This window comes from Tursiops truncatus, chromosome Y (assembly GCF_011762595.2).
Source record: "Tursiops truncatus isolate mTurTru1 chromosome Y, mTurTru1.mat.Y, whole genome shotgun sequence".
In the NCBI taxonomy this organism is placed as follows: domain Eukaryota; kingdom Metazoa; phylum Chordata; class Mammalia; order Artiodactyla; family Delphinidae; genus Tursiops; species Tursiops truncatus.
Window position 1 is genome coordinate 1147097 of NC_133428.1, and position 21802 is coordinate 1168898.

At 43.2% G+C, this 21802-nt stretch overlaps 1 protein-coding gene across 1 annotated transcript in view; it reads left to right on the top strand.

Moving 5' to 3' along the window:
* The window catches only part of LOC117310572 (anosmin-1), a 189738-nt gene that overhangs the window by 108186 nt on the left and 59750 nt on the right, over nt 1-21802 (top strand). The window contains exon 3 of the mRNA XM_073799731.1: nt 2092-2154. Within this exon, the coding sequence (XP_073655832.1) occupies nt 2092-2154 (63 nt within the window). The remainder of the gene's footprint in view (nt 1-2091; nt 2155-21802) is intronic.

Genomic DNA, 21802 nt, shown 5'->3' on the forward strand with positions numbered 1-21802 from the left:
TCAAGTAGTCTTGAGAAGGAGTTAGGTGTAAGCGTATTTATTAAATGACCAGTAAAGTTTTTAGGCTAGGAGCCAATGTCTTGCAACAAATAAGGATAACTCTGTGGGGTAAGGCATTGGCTGTACCTTTAGGAAACAAAACTCACTCTTTAGGGGGCTCATGAACTATGTAAGGTAGACAAGTTTTAAACTATTTCATTGCTATTAGAAAAATGGTATTCTTTTAGTATCGTTATATTGGTGAAAAATTGTACATTTGTTTTAGAACATGCTTGGAAGAGGTGAACACTAATAGACTTGGGACAAGCTTATATAGGTCTTGGAAAAGCATCATTGACGAGCTCAAGTTTTTTTAATTAAAATAACTAAAAATGAATTGTTCATATGCAACATTAAAGGATATAAAATCTAGAATATTCGCACAAGCAGTAGACTGATTCTTAAATGATACTTACATGAACCAGGAAAGAGCCATTACAGACCCTGTTTTCATCAAATTCTACAGCAGTTCTTTTTCTCCCCCAGCTTTATTGAGATATAAGTAACATATATAACGTTGTGTAAGTTTAAAGTGTACAGTGTGATGGTTTGATACACACATATATTGGGAAATGTTTACCACAGTAAGGCAGTTCTTTTTAAAGTTTAGTGTAAGCACCAAGATTTTCAGGAGAACTCGCTAGACTCTGTACACCTGGTGCCTTTCCCATGAACTCCAAGGTGATGCTCATATTACTGGTCATTTATCGCACTTTGAGAGCAGTGCTGTGACAGACTGACAGTTGATACAGTCAGTAGTTTGTTTTCATATATGCATTTTTGATTGAAAAAAATAGCAGTGGACATTTGCAAAGTAAATTTCACCATAGAGTCTTCCAGTTCATCTTTAAACTGTATCTTTATTTTACAACAGGGAGGTTGCTAGAAAGTAAAGTGAAAATATAGTACAGGTGTATGTTCTGAATTCTACATTATATATGTCTGAAATTTAACTGAGAAATTTGATATCAACTGGAGAATTTATCAATAATGAAAGTCAGATACATAGAATAGTCATGAGCTTATGGGAACCAGGGTATGCCAATATTTAGATAACTGTCATTTCACTCTACGAGATGATTAATTTGTACTAATTAAAATTTGCATTAAAATATAATTTGGAGAATCAAATATCCATTCATATGAATGTAAGATTTTAATTTCAATCATGAGGCCTGGCTGTTATCTCTTATTTATTACAATATATTATATAGATAGTATATATAGTACTATATTTTAAGTGTTATAATTATACGTTATATATAGTAGTACGTATATAAAACCTACATTTACACGTATATATACTTTGTTCATTCAATAATATATTATTTATTATTACAGTTGTTACTGAGCAGTGGATCCTGGCTATTACCTTTGATTTATTAAATCCTATATGTAAATTACATATATGTATTCAAACTGTATTCTGAAGCTCTTATGGGAGAGTCTCATACTCAGGCTTACTCCATACATTTTAATAGAGTAATTAAACTGGGTAAATGTGAATGCTGCTGGATTCACTGAGATAAACACATGAGTTAACAATAATGGGTGTGATATATATATATATATATATATATATACAAATACATATATTTAATGCAATACTTCAGTCACTTACAGAAGAATATTCAAAAAAACCCTATGTTGTCAATTTAAAAGCAAGTTATCGTTAAGGTTGACGAGGAAAAAATTCATCTGTAACAACAACCTTTAGAAACTATTTTTTACTGAATAAAGATAAATATCCAAACTGCTGTGCCTGTCAGTGAGTACACCTGCTTCTCCTGCATGTCCTCCAGACTCTGCAGCTTTCCTTTTTCGATTGTGTGGAAACGTATGTCTTTCTGTCCCTGCTCGGTCATGATGCTCTTGTCTCGGATTCCTAGGATACGCACAGTTACGATGAGCTGTTGATTAATTGGATTTCCTAAAGTCACTAGGAAAAGTAGGCCCTGAGAAGTCAGGAGTGTGCACAGGCGGGTTCTTTCCTTTTGGGCTTTGTTTTTTTCCCGTGTTAACTGATTGGTTTTCACTGTGCATCTCTCCTAGTGCCTGGAGCCCTGCAAGGTGTCCTGGGATCTGCGGAAGCAGCAGTGCCAGAGCTTCTGTGAGGTAAGAGGCCCCGTACACAGCCATGGACACTCGGGACACAGTTGCAGGCTGACCACGTGCCAGTGGGTCCTTGGCATGGGAGAGCATCATGTCCTGGGGCTGGGGAAGTTCACTTTCCTTCAGGTGTGTGTGTGTGTGCATGTGTGTGTAAATTCACATTAAAAAAATTCTCGAGACTCTTAAAACCTAGCCACCCGCTGCTTCCATTATTAGTTAATCACCAGTGAAGAAGGGTTCAAGCCGTTGCCCTCCTCCCACGTCACGTTATGGCTCTTCTGTGGGTGATTCTCGGCCTGATGATTCTCATGCTTTTGGAGGAAGCCACCCTTTTATTAGCGGTGGGGTTTCTCAGAGATTTTCACCTGGCTGTTCACCCTCTGGGCAGCCCATACTCTGGGCTGAGGCTTGCCCACGTTTTCCCGTATGGAAGGCACCGTACTTTCCCCGTGCTCTCGGGTAGATGATAGAGCGTTGCTGTCCCAGACCACCACTGTCTAAAATCATCAGTTGTGCTGAAGAGGGGGAGGGCTGCTTTGCTGCACTGTCTCTTCCAGGGCAAACCAGGGACCCAGGGACCTGCCGTGAAGCAGCCAGGCTGACGGCACGGTGGCCGCTCAGAGTAAGAGCGGTCGGAAAGCCCGCAAGGGCCGTGAGCACAAGAGTCGGAAGAGTCCACTCTGGGGACCAAAGCAACACCGTGGAGGGTGGTGGCGAGGGAGCGCCAGCAGACATGCCCGTGCGGCATCAGAGGGAAGGGGCGCTGCAGGGCTTCTCTGACTGGAATGAGGGGCTGGTAGGGCACTTCCGAGCTTCTCCAAACAGACACGGTGGTCTGGTCCCGCCCACGTGCGGGAGCTGCCGAGGGGGTCCTGTTGCCTGCGTTTCACCTTGGAGGGCACACAGATTCCGTTCTGCAAAGATGCCTGTGGGCCTGGGGTCATAACAGCGCCATCAGTTTTTTGTTTGTTTGTTTGTTTTTAATTTATTTTTGGCCGCGTTGGGTCTTTGTTGCTGTGCGCGGGCTTTCTCTAGTTGCGGCGAGCAGGGGCTGCTCTTCGTTGCGGTGCACGGGCTTCTCACTGCCGTGGCTCCTCTTGTGGTGAAGCACGGGCTCTAGGTGCATGGGCTCAGTAGTTGTGGCTCGTGGGCTCAGTAGTTGTGGCGCACGGGCTTAGTTGATCCACAGCATGTGGAATCCTCCTGGACCAGGGATCGAACCTGTGTCCCCTGCATTGGCAGGCAGATTCTTAACCACTGAGCCACCAAGGAAGCCCCAGCTCCATCAGTTTTAAGGTGCGTGAAATACATCCTCAGTCCTGATACCGTCTGACCTTCCCGACAAGCATGGAGATAAGCAGGGCACACTGTAAGTCCACAGAGCTGTGTGTGGAAGCGTGGAAGCCTGGGAAGCTGGAAATTATCAAGTCACATGGCTCCCCCACTGCAGGTGGCAAGACTGCCTCTCGGCTCCATCTCTGACCCCTCTCCCCATGTCCATGTGCTGCTGTGGCTGGATTCCCCTTGGACGGTTACAGGGGCTCACTGTGTTACAGGGTTATTTTAGAAAAGTGTTTAGTGTTGTTTTGGAAAGCTAGAATGGAAGTGTTTCTCAACTGCTAACGTAATCAATACGTGATCTTCCTAATCTCAGTTTTATTTTGCTCCAAAAGCTTCTACTCAGCATTTTGTGGCTGGCTGGAATATGGGTGATTTGCAGACTTACATAATGACATCTGTTGCCAGAAGTACCTGGGGGCTGAGGATTTGACCATAAGTGAAGTTTTTGGAAGCACTTTGTAGTCGTGAACTTCAAAATGCGATAATACGTAGGACTGGCAGGTATTTGAAGTTACATAGCCAATTGCTCTGCTACTGACACACACAGCTAAGCTAGTGATTTAGTGTCAAATCAGATAGAAGAGCTCTCCTATGTCTTTTTGTATCTTGTCCTTTTCTGGACGTTGGAGATGACGCAGAGGAGCATAAATCATGGCTTCTGCCCTCCCTCAAGGGAGCTGACATATTACACTTCAGGTTTTCCAGAATATCTTCAGGCTTCTTTAGGGATCCAATCCAAACTTCCCCAGGAAACATGCTTACCTGCTGTTCACATGAATGTTTCTTTATATTACTTACCTCTTCCTGCATAAAAAATGACCCCCAAACTTAGTGGCTGAACACAGCACACAGTTTCTTGGGGTCAGGAGTTTGGGCACAGCTTAACTGCATTCTTTGCCCAGCATCTGTCAAGTCTGTAATCAAGGTGTTGGCCGGGCTGCATTCTCATCTGGGGGCTCGACTGTAGGAGAATCTGCTTGTAAGCTCATTGCAATTGTCAGCAGAATTCACTTCCTTGCAGTTGTAGGACTGCGGTCCTGTTTCCTTGATGGCTCTTGGCTGGAGTACACTCTTAGCTCCTAGAAGTTGCCTGTGGTCCCTCCGCATGTGGCCCCCTTCATTGGCAGGTCACAAAACAGCTATGTACTTCTTTAAGGCCAGAATCCTGCTTTCCAGTCTGCTGAGACGGAATTTTATATAACACGACGTAATCTCAGGAGTGACAGTTCTTCACCTTGGCCATATTCTATTGGTTAGAAGCAGACATACACACACACACACACACACGGAGGTGATTACACCAGCGCAGGTCATGACTCGGTGGGGCTCATTCTAGGCTGTGGAGGGATTCAGGTCCCTTGAGACATAGAACAGGGAAGTTTGATCAGAAATGGAAACAAACAAGCAATAAACAAAACTGATGAATCTGTGCAAAGACAAGGGCAGTAAGGCCATCCCTGTGTCTCCTGCATTCTATAAAGTGCACTCCTACTTTACTTTGTATTCTGTTCTGTACACAAGCTGTACATATATATGCTGCTGTAGGATCTAGAGGAACAAGATGTGCCCTGCTCTTCGCTTGGTAAACACATGATCCCTTAATATCGCTGACTCTGTGTTGATAGTTTTACATCTGATCCCTGAGAAGGGAGATATATTTGAAACCTTTCTCTCTGAAATTCCAGATGTGATAGTGGGCTTCTGTAATTGCCGTTCTCTCTGAAATAACCGTGAGGACATCTGAACCACGTCGGTTTATTAAAATGGGACTCGTGTGTACAAATTGCGATCTGCTGTTGGCAGAAAGGTTAATTGGAACTTGAAAGGTGGGGAAAACAGACGCCAGTTAATGTGAGGGACTTTGTGGAGAGACCTCAGCCCGCTGGTCCAATAACTCAAAGCCTTAATGTGCGATTTTAGCTGCTTCGATTGTTCTTATCTCGCTCTGCGTTTTTTTGCTTCTGTTTTATTTTGCAGTAAATGTCTGACTATTATGCTTAAACAGACTGAATCCTGAAAGGACTCATCCCTGTTTCAGTATTTTTCAGGCTAGTCATTCATCGAGACAGACCCGTCCATGCCCCTGGTTACCACATTATGTATTAAGGATGCGTACAAGTTCCATGTTGTCAGGAAGCTAAGCTTTCCCTTGGTAAGAGTTCGGACCCAGAAGGACTCCAGGTTTTATTCTGCTCCAACAGAAACAACTAGACTGTTAGATATATTTGGCCCCATGTATATATTTGCAAGATGGTCTGAGCTTTATCTTCTAAGGCATGAGCTTGCAAACAACACCCCACACAGCAAACCTGGTCTGCCTCTTGTTTTTGTAAGTAAAGTTTTATTGGAACTTGGCCAAACCAGTTTTTTTTTTTAATATATCATGTACGGCTGCTCTTGTGTTACAACAGCAGAGCTGGGTAGTCGTGATATATCATATGGTCCACAAAGTGGAAACTTTACAGGAAGTCTGGCCCTTTACAGAAAGCGTGTTCCAACTCCTGCTCTAAGAAGAACCACAGTCACGATGATATCACACAACCTACCTAACCATTCAGACTGTCATGATTTCTTAGTCTGTATTACCAGCACCAATTTCTAGACAGAAAGGATTTTCTTGGTAATTTTAGTCATGAAGTTCTGCTATGTGGAAAGGATTTTCAGGGGCATGTTAATAATAACATACCTAGAATCCATTCGTGGCCTCCTCATGTATTGATCTCTTTAACTTCTCATATGACTATCTATACAGTTCTACTTTTGCTACTTTTTCAGGCTGATGGCAGAGTTAACAATGTTATTTTTTTTAATGACATAGTGAAGTATATTAGAACAGGAATCTTTTAATTTTTCACATTTATTAACTCGTCATAGGGGTTCACTCCAGAATATGTTTTCTGCCTTTGGATAACGTATGAACTCTGACAAAAGTCACCATCAGCATTCATTGGGAAAGTCTCCAGTATGAATCTTTGGGGGCAAATTAAGATACACATCTTGTCTCAAGAACCCTTTGGGATCCTGATGTAGCTTACAGAAAAAAGAGGCAGTTCTGGTACACAGAGTATTAGGACACTCTGTTCACCTTTTAATGTTTGGGATAAATGACAGCCCAAGGCTATGGGTGTCTCTCAAGCCTAGATCTGAATCATAAGGGATGATTTCTCTGATTCACAAGGGATGATTTCTCATGTGGCCTTTTATGAAACGTGTTATTTTCCGTGATAGAGACATAGATAGATTGTGCTTCATTGCTTTAGTTTATTAACTAGCCATTAGCCCCTTCCTCTTACTTTTATAAAACCTTAAGAAACATGATAAACTATTACAGTTTTTCGTGCTAGTCATAAAATGCATGTTTTCCCGTGTTTAAATGTGTTTTTCTTACAACTGATGTAATCTTGAATTATAAATGAACATGTCCTTTTTCCTTGTTAACGGTATATAAAATAGTCACGTGTGTTACAGCTGTTGTTGTCTTAGTTTTGTTCTTTTTTTAAAAGATAAATTTATTTATTTATTTTTGTCTGTGTTGGGTCTTCGTTGCTGTGTGTGGGCTTTCTCTAGTTGCAGCGAGCGGGGGCTACTGTTTGTTGCGGTGCGCGGGCTTCTCATTGCAGTGGCTTCTCTTGTTGTGGAGCACAGGCTCTAGGCGCACGGGCTTCAGTAATTGTGGCTCACAGGCTCTAGAACGTAGGCTCAGTAGTTGTGGCTCATGAGCTCTAGAGCACAGGCTCAGTAGTTGTGGCACACGGGCTTAGTTGCTCCGCGGCAGGTGGAATCTTCCTGGACCAGGGCTCGAACCTGTGTCCCCTGCACTGGCAGGCGGATTCTTAACCACTGCGCCATCCGAGAAGGCCCCTGTTGTCTTAGTTTTGATGACACCTGATACGTCTTCGTTTATGAATGGGCTTCTTGCTGATGAAACACCTCCCATCTTTAATTCTGATGTGTTTGACTTCATAATATCCCCACCCTAGCAGGATGTCAGCTGAGATGTCAACCTTGGCCGTATGAAATGTGCACTAAGGGTCATGGAAAGCTGAGACCTCACCTGCGTCAGGGGTCAGTCAGTGAGGGAAGCATCTATTGTTGATACTGAGCTTGTCATTCGATCAGCCTGGATTCTCATCGATCCAGTCCTGGTCAGGATGAAATTAGGAATAAAAAAGAGGTTTTCACTCTGCCACAGATGGCATTATTGATTCATTTCTTTGTGCTTTTTGATTTTCAAAATATTTTCCCATATGACTCCATTTGATTTCATAGCAATTCTTAGAAGTTAGGTCTGAATTTTACTAGGCGAACTTTATGGGCAATGAAATCAGCACACAAGGAGAAAATGTTTTATTGGCCCAAGACGACATGGTTCAGAGGCAGAGGAGTAAGATCTAAAATCGAGCGGGTGTGCCTTCTAGTTAACGTTTCTTTCCCACTGTCCTCCATCCCAGACACCTCTGTCTACCCCTGCTCCATGAATGAGCCTATCTCTTTTGTAAAATTGTTGGTCCAACCATTTGTGTGTGAACAGGCTTACTCTCCAATGAGAAGGAAGCTTTGATGATGCAGAATCATAGTTAGTTAAAGGTACTTCAAGGCATTGAAGGAAGAACACGGCTCCTTACTACTTACTACAGGGTCTCTTTGGCCGTGGGATGTTCCAACGTGACCGGAAAGACACCTCGAAACTAAGGTGTCAGATGTATCACACTGCCCTTCTTGCTGTCAAAACTTGTCCTGCCTCCGCTGCTCCACAACCCAGTGTTACGTCTTCAAATCTCGGGTATTAAGTAAACGCATCGCTTCAGGAGCTCAGGCAGAGCCGTCACCTGTCTGGGAATGTCTCTGCAGGAGTTAAAGGTACTGAAAGAAGCTGATGAGAGCTAAACAGGAGAAGGATGTAACCTGCCCCCGATGTTTGCGTGCCGGGGGAAGGACGAGCACGTAGAAGTGAATACAAGTCTTTTGCTTCAGTGGACCAGAACGACAGCTGACCTGATGACAGTATCCTCGTGAAGGGACAAGTGGAGATGGACCTTGGTGCTGTTTTTTGAACGTAGTCACGTCTTTTCTTTCCTGGGGGGTGGGGATATACCAGAACGTAATAGAATAAAGCGGGCTTTGGGTGCCACACCATGGGGTTCATGATACAGTCACCTCTAGTCTTTTGAAGAGTCAACTAGTGAATCGTTCGGAGTCCATTAAATTAAGGTCCAGTATACAAGAGGGACTCAATTTTTATTCAAAAGGTTTGCTCTGTTGGAATATCTTCCCTGAGAAAGTTATATTATAGTACGGCTCCTGAGTCCTCCCTTTAGGGGAGTTGTTCATATTTGGGGGGGGCACCAGGATGGCTCTTGAGGTGTATGACTGGTGGGTAAGAAGCACAGGTTCTTCTTACTTGTACAGGATGAGTGCTTGAGCAGAAGAGAGATGTTGGTGGGTTAGTCCGGGGTGGCAGTGGTGGAGGTGGGCAGAAGTGGGCAGCACATATTCTGAAGGTAGAGCTGACAGAATCTGATGACACGTTGCTTGGGACGAATCGGGGGAATGAAGCGTTGATGGTGATGGCGGGGTCTTTGTCATGAACAGCTGGGGGAGGGAGCGGGCATGACCTTGAGCGGATACTGACAAGTGGGGTATGTGAGAGGCACAGGTTTTGTGGGCGGGGGGGGTGGAGAAAGGATGGCCAGAGGCTTGGTGTCGAGCATGCTGTGTCTGAGACGTAAATTAGACCTCCTCTCGAGATGTGTCATGGGCACATAGATACATGAGTCTGGAGTTGAGAGGTCAGGCTGGACATACAAATGTCATGGTGGATAGATGGTATTTAAAGTCATGAAGCTGGATGAAGTGGTAGAGGGACAAGAGCTTCATGGGTTATGTCCTAAATCAGTCCTGCTGGTGGACTCAGCGGGGGCTGTTAAGATGGGAGAAGGTCCACGCGAGGGTGGAGTTCTAAAGGACACATGGCAACAGCTTCTCAAGAAGGAAGAGGTGATCAGTTGCATCTGCAGGATGGTGGAGGTCTGAAAATTGGTCACTGGATACCGTGATGCACAGGTCACGGTCAACCTTAACAAGAGCAGAGTTAGCGGGTGGCTGCAGAGAAAGCCTGATTGATGTGTTCCAGAGGAGTGGTAGGGAGAGACGGAGAGAGGAGGGGGTATGAGAACATTTCAGAGAGCACGGATCGCTGTGGAAGGTTGTGGGTGAAGGGCTGAGCAGGGTAACCCCACATTACATCACGTTTGGAGTGAAGAAATCATCCCGTAGTCTAAGCGGATGGGAACTGTCCTGAAGAGAGAGGGTGTGTGATGCTGGAGGAGAGGGGAGAACTGCAGAAGCACGTGACCTGAAACGGCAGTGGTGTCCACTGCACCATGTGAGGAAGGCTTGACGTGGCAGTAAAGGACCGTGCCTCCTTGTCGCAGGACGAGGTAGCGCATGAGAGCACACGGGCCGGCTTCCGGTGTATAGGCGGGTGTGAAAGGGGATTCGTGGAAGTGTCCCTCTCAACGCTTCACTTTTCTCCGTGAAATGGGCTGGTTAGCTGAGCGGGATGGAGCCTGGGGAGACCAGCACGTAGCACATTTTCCCAAAAGCGTTAGCTTTTATCACTGTAATGAGTAAACTTTTATTTTTTACAAATGATAAACATTTACCTTTTATATTTTTATAGTAAAGAAAAGTATTAATGATATAGTCTGGGTTGCGGTCCTTGGTCAAGGTGCAGATTTGGTCCAAGTTTTCTTTTCCACTTAGTGAGGGTGGGAGTAATGGGATCGAAACGTTTCAAGGAATGCTGAAGATTTTTATAATCGTTATGAGATTCCCTTTACCATCATCTTATAAAGGAAGCTGTCCTCATTAAATCAAATTTCACAGTCCTGGAAAATGAGGATATCAAGAATATTGAATGACGTTTTATGGTCGTTCAGTAAATTATTCATTGGGTGGAACGTGTTCTCCATGGAATGCAGCCTTTTTTTTCTTTTCATTTTTTTAAACAGTGAGGCTCAATTTTCATTGAATTTTTATGTGTTGCTGGGGAGTATACCATGAGACTCTATTGAGGAGAATTGATGAGTTTTGAAAATTTATAAGAGGCTGAGACCGGAGGCTCTTTTGAATGATTTAAAGACCTATCCTGTCTCAAAAGAGGGACTAGCCAGGTAGCTACACAAGGAGTTAGGGGAATATCATAGAAATTACAAAAGGATCTAATTTAAGTAAAAAATCGAAGATGCATGTAAAGCACTTAAACAGTGTCTGAACATAACAGACACTGGATAAATAGTAGCTCTTTTTATTATGATGGCGGAGGGCCAGGTCGCCACTTTGGAATTCTATGACAGGTCAGTAGAAGACAGCCTTAAAAGGTCCCACTCGAATAGTAAATGTACAGGAGGAAATGTACAACAGATGCACACAACTCTGTCCACAAGTTGAAGTTCCTTCCTAAGACCACCTGGGTGGGAAAGAGGAGAGACAAGTGGCTGGGTCAGGGGCTTTGATTTGGGGGAAATGGTTTTTGTGTTTTTACCTTGAGAAGACTTTGAATACATTTATAAGCCGAGGGGAAATGATCGTCATCGGGAGTGTAAAGTGGGAGATTCGTTGGGGGAAAAGCCCAGATTTCTGGAGTCAGAAACTAGGCTTGAATCAAGTTTCAGTGCAGCGATGGAGAGACTCAGCTTCTGCAGATGCCAGCTGCAGCTCCCCGGGGCCAGAGCAGCGCTTCCCAGGCCTGGTCCTTCACACACGTCACCTGGAATCTTGCTAAAGTGCAGATTCTGTCTTAGCAGGCATGGGCTCTCGGCACGAGAGTCTCCGTTTCCCCAGCAGTGCAGATGCTGCTGGGTGAAGGACTAGTGTGTGGATTCCCCTTCTTTGATAGTGGGGTTCCCTATAAGCTGTCACTTTGAGGTGCCTACTGATGAAGTCTTGTGATTTCTTCTGTGGTATTCTATAGAGAGAAAATGTGCAGTGGCTGATAATGATTGAAAATAAACAGATGAAAATGGTTTTTTAAAAGTGGAAGGGCTTCCCTGGTGGTGCAGTGCTTAGGCAGATCCCACATGCCGTGGAGCGACTAAGCCCACGAGCCACAGCTACTGAGTCCACGTGCCACAACTACTGAGTCCACGTGCCTAGAGCCCATGCTCCGCAACAAGAGAAGCCATGGCAGTGAGAAGCCCACGCACCGCAACGAAGAGTAGCCCCCGCTCGCTGCAACTAGAGAAAGCCTGCGCACAGCAACAAAGACCCAACGCAGCCATACATACATAAATAAAGAAATCAAACCCTCACACTTTTATCATTCAAAACGCAGAATTATAATTGTCGGTTTGTCTCTGTCCCCAGACGGAAGGTATTTCACTGGATACAGAATTTCCGGTTAGCAATTTTTTAAAAATGAGTTGTTTAAAAATCTTTTCATTTTCTTTGGTCTTGTATATTTTCTGAAAAATCTCCGACATTCTTTTTTTTCCAGCTGTTTATAAAGAATCTGTTTATATCTCTGTCTGCTTTTAAGTGTTTCTTTCTGTGTCCAGTTTTAATATGATTATGGATACCTTGATGGGGTGGCCTTTATGTGTCTTCTGTTGGGGGTCACTAAGTTTCTTCTAATTGTGGGCTTATAATTTTAATCAAATTTTAAACACATGGGCCAATTTTTTTTCTGCCCCATCCTCTGTGTCCTGTCTTCTGGGGCCCTAAATACACATGACAGACTTTATATGGTCTCCTGGTCAGTCAGTCTCTGATCATGTTTTTTGCTCATTTTTTTCCCCCAATGCCTGCTTCATTTTGATAGTTTTTATCATTGTGTCTTCAGGTTCCCATCAAGTGGTCTTTTCTTCTACAGTGTCTGACACTTTTTCAATCCTCTCTGTCATGTTTTTGTTCCTTCATTTTTACTTCTGGAAGTTCCATGCAGGTCGTTCCTGCATCTTCTTTTCCTCTCCTCTCTGTGTCCGTGTTTTCTTCTACATTCCTGGGCATATAGAGCATATTTATAATAACCTTTTATCGATAACTGTCCTTTCCTGCTAATTACATCACCTGTGTTGTTTCTGGCTCTGTTTCTCTAGATTCTCTGTTTCCCTTTTGCTTGTGTGTCATAGTTTCCTGCTTCTCTGCATGCCTGATGATTTTTTTTTAAGTACTTTTTTAAAAATAATTTTTGGCTGCCTTGGGTCTTCATTGCTACGCACAAGCTTTCTGTAGTTGCGGCAAGCAGGGGCTACTCTTCGTTGCTGTGCGCGGGCTTCTCATTGCCGTGGCTTCTCTTATTACGGACCACGGGCTCTAGGCACGTGGGCTTCAGTAATTGTGGCACGCGGCTTCAGTGGTCATGGTGCATGGGCTTAGTTGCTCCGCGGCATGTGGGATCTTCCCGGACCAGGGCTCGAATCCGTGTCCCCTGCCTTGGCAGGCGGATTCTTAACCACGGAGCCACCAGGGAAGTCCAGCATGCCTGATGATTTTTGATTGGATGTCAGATTTTCGTGTTCTGAATTTTGCTGTATTTTGTAAAAAGCATTCGATCGTTCTGGCATGTAGTTACTTGCGATCAGTTTGCTTTTGTAGAGACTTGCGTTTAAACTTTCTGAGGGCAGATTCAGAGCAGCCTTTAGTCTAGGGCTAATTTGTCCCCATTACTATAGTGATATTTTTCTGAGGACTCTATCCGATGCCCTGTGTATCGTGTATCCTTTCTGCTCTGACGGTTAGAATGTGAGGTAGTAGCCTGCTTAGAACTCCAGGAATTGCTTGCTCTAGTGCTTTCTGTCTGTTCCTTCCCCGGTCTCGTGTGCTTTCACCTCACGCATGTTCAAGAAACAGACTTAATGGGCACAGAGAACAGACTTGTGGTTGCCAAGGGGGAGGGGGTTGGGAGAGGGGTGGAGTGGGAGTTTGGGGTTAGCAGATGTGAGCGTTTACATGTAGGATGGATAAACAACAAGGTCCTACTGTAGAGCACAGGGAACTCTGTTCAGTGTCCTGGGATAAACCATAATGGAAAAGAAGATGAAAAAAAAAAAAAAGAATGTTAAAAGAAAGCAGTATTCAGCCCAAAACTTGAGGGGTCCCTCACAGCTCTCTGGGTTTCTCTTTGCCTAGTTCCATCCTTCCTGGTTTTCTGCCCACAAGACCTACTCGTTTCAGCCTCCTCAAACTTTGATCTCTTTCTCCTCGACTCAGAAGAGCTGCAGGACGACCTTTGGGTCACCCCTCCTCGCACTGTGGACTTGAACTTACCCGCAGCCATGCATCGTTGGCCGTCTCCGGGCTCACCTCATTTGTGTGCTGTCTCAGGGCGTACAGCCCCGTGCTAGCTGTCGGCCATTGTCTGCTGTTCCGTGTATTCTGTCCAGTTTTATGGTTGTTTCCAGAAGGTCAGTCCCCACGTTCCTCAACAGGCATACGTAGAGGGTTTTGGGCAAATAAACCAAATGAATTGAAGCTCTCCAGACTGTGCCCTGACTACTCTGGTTTTGCACAGTTGGTTCTTCATGGCTGAAAAGACAGTGACATTCAGACGGTCCTCTTCACTCCTGCCTTTCTTCATTTAAGACAGCTGTCACATCTTCTGAGCGCCTCCTTTGACAACTTCACGTGAGCTCGTGTCTCTCCTGTGTTTAGTAACTGATACGGTTATTTACGTTTTAGCGCTCCTGAGAGGCGGGCAGAGTGGCAGCAGAGCCGTGACTGCCTTCTCCTTGTCCCTGTCGCATGACACACTGCTGGACACTGTCGAGACGTGTTTTGACTATGCGCTACCTGTTGTTCTCGCGGGGTTTGTACGTGTCTGTGACAGTGCTTATGACATCGTGGTTTTGTTGTTTCAATGTCTGTCTCCTAGAGGCTTCTGGGCTTCTCCAGAGAGTGATGGAAGCTTATCTCCCTTCCACATTTGTGCTTTTCCGTCTAATGAATCAATATATTGCTCTCATCCGGAGTCTTTGAAGTCCGACACTCTTGACGTTTTTGGTTAAATACTTCTTTGCCATGAGGCTGTCCTGTGCACTGTGGGGTCTGTAGCGGCATCCCTGAGCTCTGCCCACTCGCTAGATGCCAGGAGCACTCCCCTCCCGGTTGTAAGGACCAAAAGATGTCTCCGGGCCTTGCCTTACCATACTCTCTGTGGGGCAAAAGTCACTTCTGCTGAGACCCCTTTTGCTAACCTATGGTATTTGTACTTTCCCTTGCACATTATAATGAGGAAATAACATTCTATTCACAGTAATTTCTAGTTCACTTTGCGATGGTACCATCAGTCTAAAAGTATGCTATCCATATAGTAGTGTATAAACAAAGGAAGAGAAATTTCAAGGAAGATTTCTGGGGTCCTGCGATTTATAAGAAGAAATATATGCATTTGGTCTTCGACCCCCTTCTTGGCACAGAGGTCCTCGGGAATGTCCTAAGTGGTGAGAGCTCTCACAAGGTGCCTTGTTACTTTAATGAGATGACCTTGGCCAAGCCCCTGCTCACAGGGGGCTGGTTGCCAGGGGAGCAACCCTGTAGTTAGGGGTTGGAACTTTCCTCCCACCCTCTGACTTAAGGGAAGGGGGGAAGAGCCGGAGATTGACTTCAGTCCTCAGCGGCCCATGAGCTGATCAGTCATGCCCGAGTAATGAGGCCTCCATCAAACCCCCAGAGGACCGGGTTCAGAGAGCTTCCTGGTTGGTGAACATGCGGAGATTTGGGAAGAGTATCTTGTGTCCTTTCCCCGTACCGTGCCCTGTGCACGGCTTCCGTTTGGCCGTTCCCGCCTTACGTCCTTTTGTAAGAAACTGGTCATACAGTAGGTGAAATGTTTCTCTGATTTCTCTGAGGCACTCTGGCAAACTAATTGAACCTGAATGGGGCTTGTCGGAACCTCCAATCTGTAGCCCTTTGGTCAGAAGCACAGGCGACAGTCTGAACTTGGAACTGGCCTGTGCAGAGGCAGTAGGGGATGTCGTCCTGTAGGACTGAGCCCGCGACCTGTGGGGTCTGATGCCGTCTCCAGGAAGATAGTGTCACGATTGAGTTGAGTTGTGTAAACACCCCGCGAGGGTCTGAGAATTGCTTGGTGTTTGTGCGGGGAATGCCCCCCCCGATGACGTTGGAATTGGGGGTACAGACCTTTTATAATTTCTAAGACTGTGAAAGTGTATCTCTTTTCTGAAGTATGATTTTGCTTGTAACTTGGATGGGACAGGATTTGCAAAATTCTCTGAGATGGAATCGTTAGAAAAAATCAGAGTAAATCTGTACATTTAACAACTTGACAATTTATTCCTCCTCAAAAGAAATTTTTCATACGAGTATTTTAGGTAATCTGTAATTAACCTCTTGTGTTTCTCATTGTTTTTTCGTTTTTCTAGAATTTCTAGAATGATGTTTTAAAACTGTAATACTTCTTTTCGGGGCTAGCACTAATTTCAGCATGATTATGTGGCAGAACCTGTGCCAAGTGTTCAATATACGTCAGCGCTTAGGGTAATAGTTCACAGTAAGTATTATCATTATTCCCCTCGTACATTTGGAGAAACCAAGACTTGCGGCACTGATGTTGTCACCACTGCATGCAGCTCCTGCCTTACTGATGTAGTTGCCGTGCCGTGAATGGAGTACCCTGTATTTGCTTCTGCCCTCGTGTTTGTCATTCTTTCCTTCTAGAATAGCCCTCTGCCCTTCCACACCACGCTTACCCAGTTAACTCATGCTAAGTGTTGACCGCCTATCGTAAAAGCTTTCTCCTTGTCTCATCCTCTTTTGACCTCACGTGTGTGTACCTGCGTTACCTCCTGTGTCTACCTCTGTTTGAATACAAATGAAACTGCTTAATGATGTCACCTGTTTGTTAGTAGAGACATAAACTGGAAGCATGGTGCGGCGTAACTGTCCTGCTCTTCTTCTGTTCATCAGTAGCTTCCTAGTACCTAGAATGCCAGTTTGGCTTCTGAGTCAGTATATAAAGGCTTCGTGGGGCTTCACAGACATGCCTGGTAGCTCCTAGTAACAAAATGCAGGACGAGGGGGAGAGAGGGAAATGGTGGTCTACCAAGTGTCCTAACTGTCCCTGATTCTCTAGAAAATTTTGAAGTTTTGGAATTATTTTTGTTCCTGGAGATCTTCCAGAGATCTTCCAGCATGATTCTGGAGTGATGCTCCCAGTGGAGAATTTGACCTTTGATAACCTCATACCGTGTGTCACAATTGCCTTCAAAATAAATAGAAAAGCCAAGGAAGAGGAAGCCGAGATAAACATATGTAAAGATGACTCTAATTTAGCAAAAGGGACGTGTACTCATAGGAAAGTGACTATTTTCGAATACATGTTTCTGATTTTCTCCTCATTTTACAGTATTCATGGCCAAGGTCTACAGTTTGCCTGGGAACCAAATTAACTGTAATCACATTTAATAAATTAGGATGTGTAACTGAGTTTCCAAGCAAATTATAATTTCATTTCCAAGCATAAATTAGAAACATGTGAACTGAGGATGCCTTTTCCTATTTCATGCATACTTAGCATTTAGATGCCTTCCTTGAAAGATACATCTGGTAGTTTGGGTTGTTTTTTTAAACAGTATAATGTCTTTACTTTTTATAGAAATTATATATGCCCATTGAAATATTTATATAACAAGCTGCACAGGAGACTAAAACTTAACCTTTACTCCAAAGTCTACCATCTGGAAATAGCCATGGTTACCTGTGCAGAGGAGTTATCATAGCAAACCTGTCCTTAGAAATTCCTGCCTAAAAGGTTGACCCTTGGCTGGCTTCTGGAAACTTGGGCTGGGGGAGATTTTCCCACCAATCCCTAACTGAGAGGAGGGGGCTCACTGTTCTAAACTATTTTTTTCTCTTCCCTGTATTTTATTTATTTATTTATTTTTTAACATCTTTATTGGAATATAATTGCTTTACAATGGTGTGTTAGTTTCTGCTGTATAACAAAGTGAATCAGCTATACATATATATATATCTCCATATCCCCTCCCTCTTGCGTCTCCCTCCCTCCCACCCTCCCTCTCCCACCCCTCTAGGTGGTCACAAAGCACCGAGCTGATCTCCCTGTGCTATGCGGCTGCTTCCCACTAGCTGTCCATTTTACATTTGGTAGTGTATATATGTCCATGATACTCTCTCACTTTGTCACAGCTTACCCTTCCCCCTCCCCATATCCTCAAGTCCATTCTCTACGTCTGCATCTTTATTCCTGTCCTGCCCCTACGTTCTTCAGAACCATTTTTTTTATATTCCATATATATGTGTTAGCATACAGTATTTGTTTTTCTCTTTCTGACTTATTTCACTCTCTATGACAGACTCTAGGTCCATCCACCTCACTACAAATAACTCAATTTTGTTTCCTTTTATGGCTGAGTAATATTACATTGTATATATGTGCCACATCTTCTTTATCCATTCATCTGTCGATAGACACTTAGGTTGCTTCCATGTCCTGGCTATTGTAAATAGAGCTGCAGTGAACATTGTGGTACATGACTCTTTTTGAATTATGGTTTTCTCAGGGTATATGCCCAGTAGTGGGATTGCTGGGTCATATGGTAGTTCTATTTGTAGTTTTTTAAGGAACCTCCATACTGTTCTCCATAGTGGCTGTATCAATTTACATTCCCACCAACAGTGCAAGAGGGTTCCCTTTTCTCCACACCCTCTCCAGCATTTCTGGTCTGTAGACTTTTTGATGATGGCCATTCTGACCGGTGTGAGGTGATACCTCATTGTAGTTTTGATTTGCATTTCTCTAATGTTTAATAATGTTGAGCATCCTTTCATGTGTTTGTTGGCACTCTGTGTATCTGCTTTGGAGAAATGTCTACTTAGGTCTTCTGCCCATTTGTTGATTGGGTTGTTTTCTTTTTTTTGATATTGAGCTGCATGAGCTGCCTGTATATTTTGGAGATTAATCCTTTGTCAGTTGCTTCATTTGCAAATATTTTCTCCCATTCTGAGGGTTGTCTTTTCGTCTTGTTTATGGTTTCCTTTGCTGTGCAAAAGCTTTGAAGTTTCACTAGGTCCCATTTGTTTATTTTTGTTTTTATTTCCATTACTCTAGGAGGTGGGTCAAAAAGGATCTTGCTGTGATTTATGTCATAGAGTGTTCTGCCTATGTTTTCCTCTAAGAGTTGTATAGTGTCTGGCCTTACATTTAGGTCTTTAATCCATTTTGAGTTTATTTTTGTGTATGGTGTTAGGGAGTGTTCTAATTTCATTCTTTTACATGTAGCTGTCCAGTTTTCCCAGCACCACTTATTGAAGAGGCTGTCTTTTATCCATTGTATATTCTTGCCTCCTTTATCAAAGATAAGGTGACCATAAGTGTGTGGGTTTATCTCTTGGCTCTCTATCCTGTTGCATTGATGTATACTTCTGTTTTTGTGCCAGTACCATACTGTCTTGATTACTGTAGCTTTGTAGTATAGTCTGAAGTCCGGGAGCCTGATTCCTCCAGCTCTGTTTTTCTTTCTCAAGATTGCTTTGGCTATTCGAGAGGTCTTTTGTGTTTCCATACAAATTGTGAAATTTTTTGTTCTAGTTCTGTGAAAAGTGCCATTTGCTAGGGATTGCATTGAATCTGTAGATTGCATTGGGTAGTATAGTCATTTTCACAGTGTTGATTCTTCTAATCCAAGAACATGGTATATCTCTCCATCTGTTTGTATCATGTTTAATTTCTTTCATCAGTGTCTTATAGTTTTCTGCATACAGGTCTTTTGCCCTCTTAGGTAGGTTTATTCCTAGGTATTTTATTCTTTTTTTTTGTAGTGGTAAATGGGAGTGTTTCCTTAATTTCTCTTTCAGATTTTTCATCATTAGTGTATAGTAATGCCAGAGATTTCTGTGCATTAACTTTGTATCCTGCTCCTTTACCAAATGCATTGATTGCTCTAGTAGTTTTCTGGTGGCATCTTTAGGATTCTCTGTGTATAGCATCATGTCATCTGCAAACGGTGACAGTTTGACTTCTTCTTTTCTGATTTGGATTCCTTTTATTTCCTTTTCTTCTCTGATTGCTGTGGCTAAAACTTCCAAAACTATGTTGAATAAGAGCGGTGAGAGTGGGTAACCTTGTCTTATTCCTGATCTTAGTGGAAATGCTTTCAGTTTTTCACCATTGAGGATGATGCTGGCTGTGGGCTTGTCATATATGGCCTTTATTATGTTGAGGTAAGTTCCCTCTATGCCTACTTTCTGGAGAGCTTTTGTCGTAAATGGGTGTTGAATTCTGTCAAAAGCTTTTTCTGCATCTATTGAGATGATCTTATGGTTTTTCTCCTTCAATTTGTTCATATGGTTTATCACATTGGTTGATTTGCATATATTGAAGAAGCCTTGCATTCCTGGGATAAACCCCACTTGAGTATGTGTATGTGTATGTGTATGATCCTTTTAATGTGTTCTTGGATTCTGTTTACTCGTATTTTGTTGAGGATTTTTGCATCTGTGTTCATCAGTGATATTGGTCTGTATCAAGAAAAAAAGGGAGAAGACTTAAATCAGTAGAATTAGAAATGAAGAAGGAAAAGGAACAACTGATGCTGCAGAAATACAAAGGATCATGACAGATTACTACAGGCAACTCTATGCCAATAAAATGGACAACCTGGAAGAAATGGACAAATTCTTAGAAAAGCACAACCTCCCGAGACTGAACCAGGAAGAAATAGAAAATATAAACAGGCGAATCACAAGCACTGAAATGGAAACTGTGATTAAAAATCTTCCAACAAACAAAAGCCCAGGACCAGATGGCTTCACAGGCAAATTCCATCAAACATTTAGAGAAGAGCTAACACCCATCCTTCTCAAACTCTTCCAAAATATAGCAGAGGGAGGAACACTCCCAAACTCATTCTGCAAGGCCACCATCACCCTGATACCAAAACCAGACAAGGATGTCACACAAAAAGAAAAGTACAGACCAATAGCACTGTTCCTAAACTGTTGACACCTGTTTCCTTCTGGGAGTCTGGGTTTGGTACATGCTACGCAGGAGGTGCCTATGTGACCAGCCCCCCAGAAAAGCTCTGGGCTTCATGTCTCCCCTGGACTTCGCTGGTTGACAGCATTTCACACGTGTTGTTACAACTCGTGGCTGGAGGAATTTAATGCATCCTGTGTGACCCCACTGGGAAAGTTTGCACCTGGTTTCCTCTGGACTTCTCCCCATAGGCCTTTCCCTTCTGCTCGTTTTGCTGCATGCAGTACGTCATAGCCCTGAATACGGATATCCTAAAATTAAGTTCAGGATTTCTTGCTCCATTCCTTCTAACCTACCGGTTTTTTAAGACATATTCTTTTAATTTTATTATATCATATTATCTTTTTAAACTGTAACTCCTACTTTTTTCAAATTTAGTTTTATATTTATGTGGATGACAAAATGATTAGTAATTCTTTTATGCTAATTTCTTTATTTTTGGCTTTCTAAATTAGATCATGTCTCAATGTCTTTTAAAAGATACCATTTTCTTTGAGATTATTCACGGCAGGCTCTGCCTACTGTTATACCTGATGTCCAAATGGGTTTGCACACACTTTTTTTCTCGCATAATATATAAGTATACACTTTATATTTTTTTCAGGGGGTGCTGTGCTAGCCCGTCTACTCTTCATTTCTGTGAACTTGTGGAACAGCTGAATTTTACCATTGCATAGTTTTGCAAGAAAGGCTCATGCGTGTTATATTCTCTGAGTCTTTATGTCTTTGAGAATATTTCTGTCACGTGTTTATTTGAATAACAACTTAGCTGATTTTATATATATATATATATTCTTTAGTATTATATAGCCATTGCCGTATTGCCGTCACACATTAAATTTTATAGAGACACATTAACCTGGGAGAAACCTTATTTTCTCCATCATAGTGAACTTGCCTTTTCTACCTGAATGGCTGAAAAATTATACCTCTATCCTCGGAGTTCAGTAGTGCAAGCTCTATCTCAGCGTTGCCCATTCGTATCAGTATTCGTGGAGTATAACTGCCCTTTTGATTTATATGTATATATGGTTTACATATATGCAGGTATGTAAGTGTGTGTGTTTGTGCGCCCGCGTGCATTTTTCCCCTCTGCTCTAGTCCTGGATGTTTCTGGAGTGCTAGAAGTCCCCAGGTTATCCTAGTAGGGAAGCAAGTTGAAAGCCATTGGCTTAACCATCTTCTAACTTTACCCTGAGATACAGGGCAGCCCTTAGATAAACATTGGCCCACACTCTTACTCGTTTGTGGTTTTGGATAAATTACGACCTCCCCGAGCTTCTGTCTGCTCAT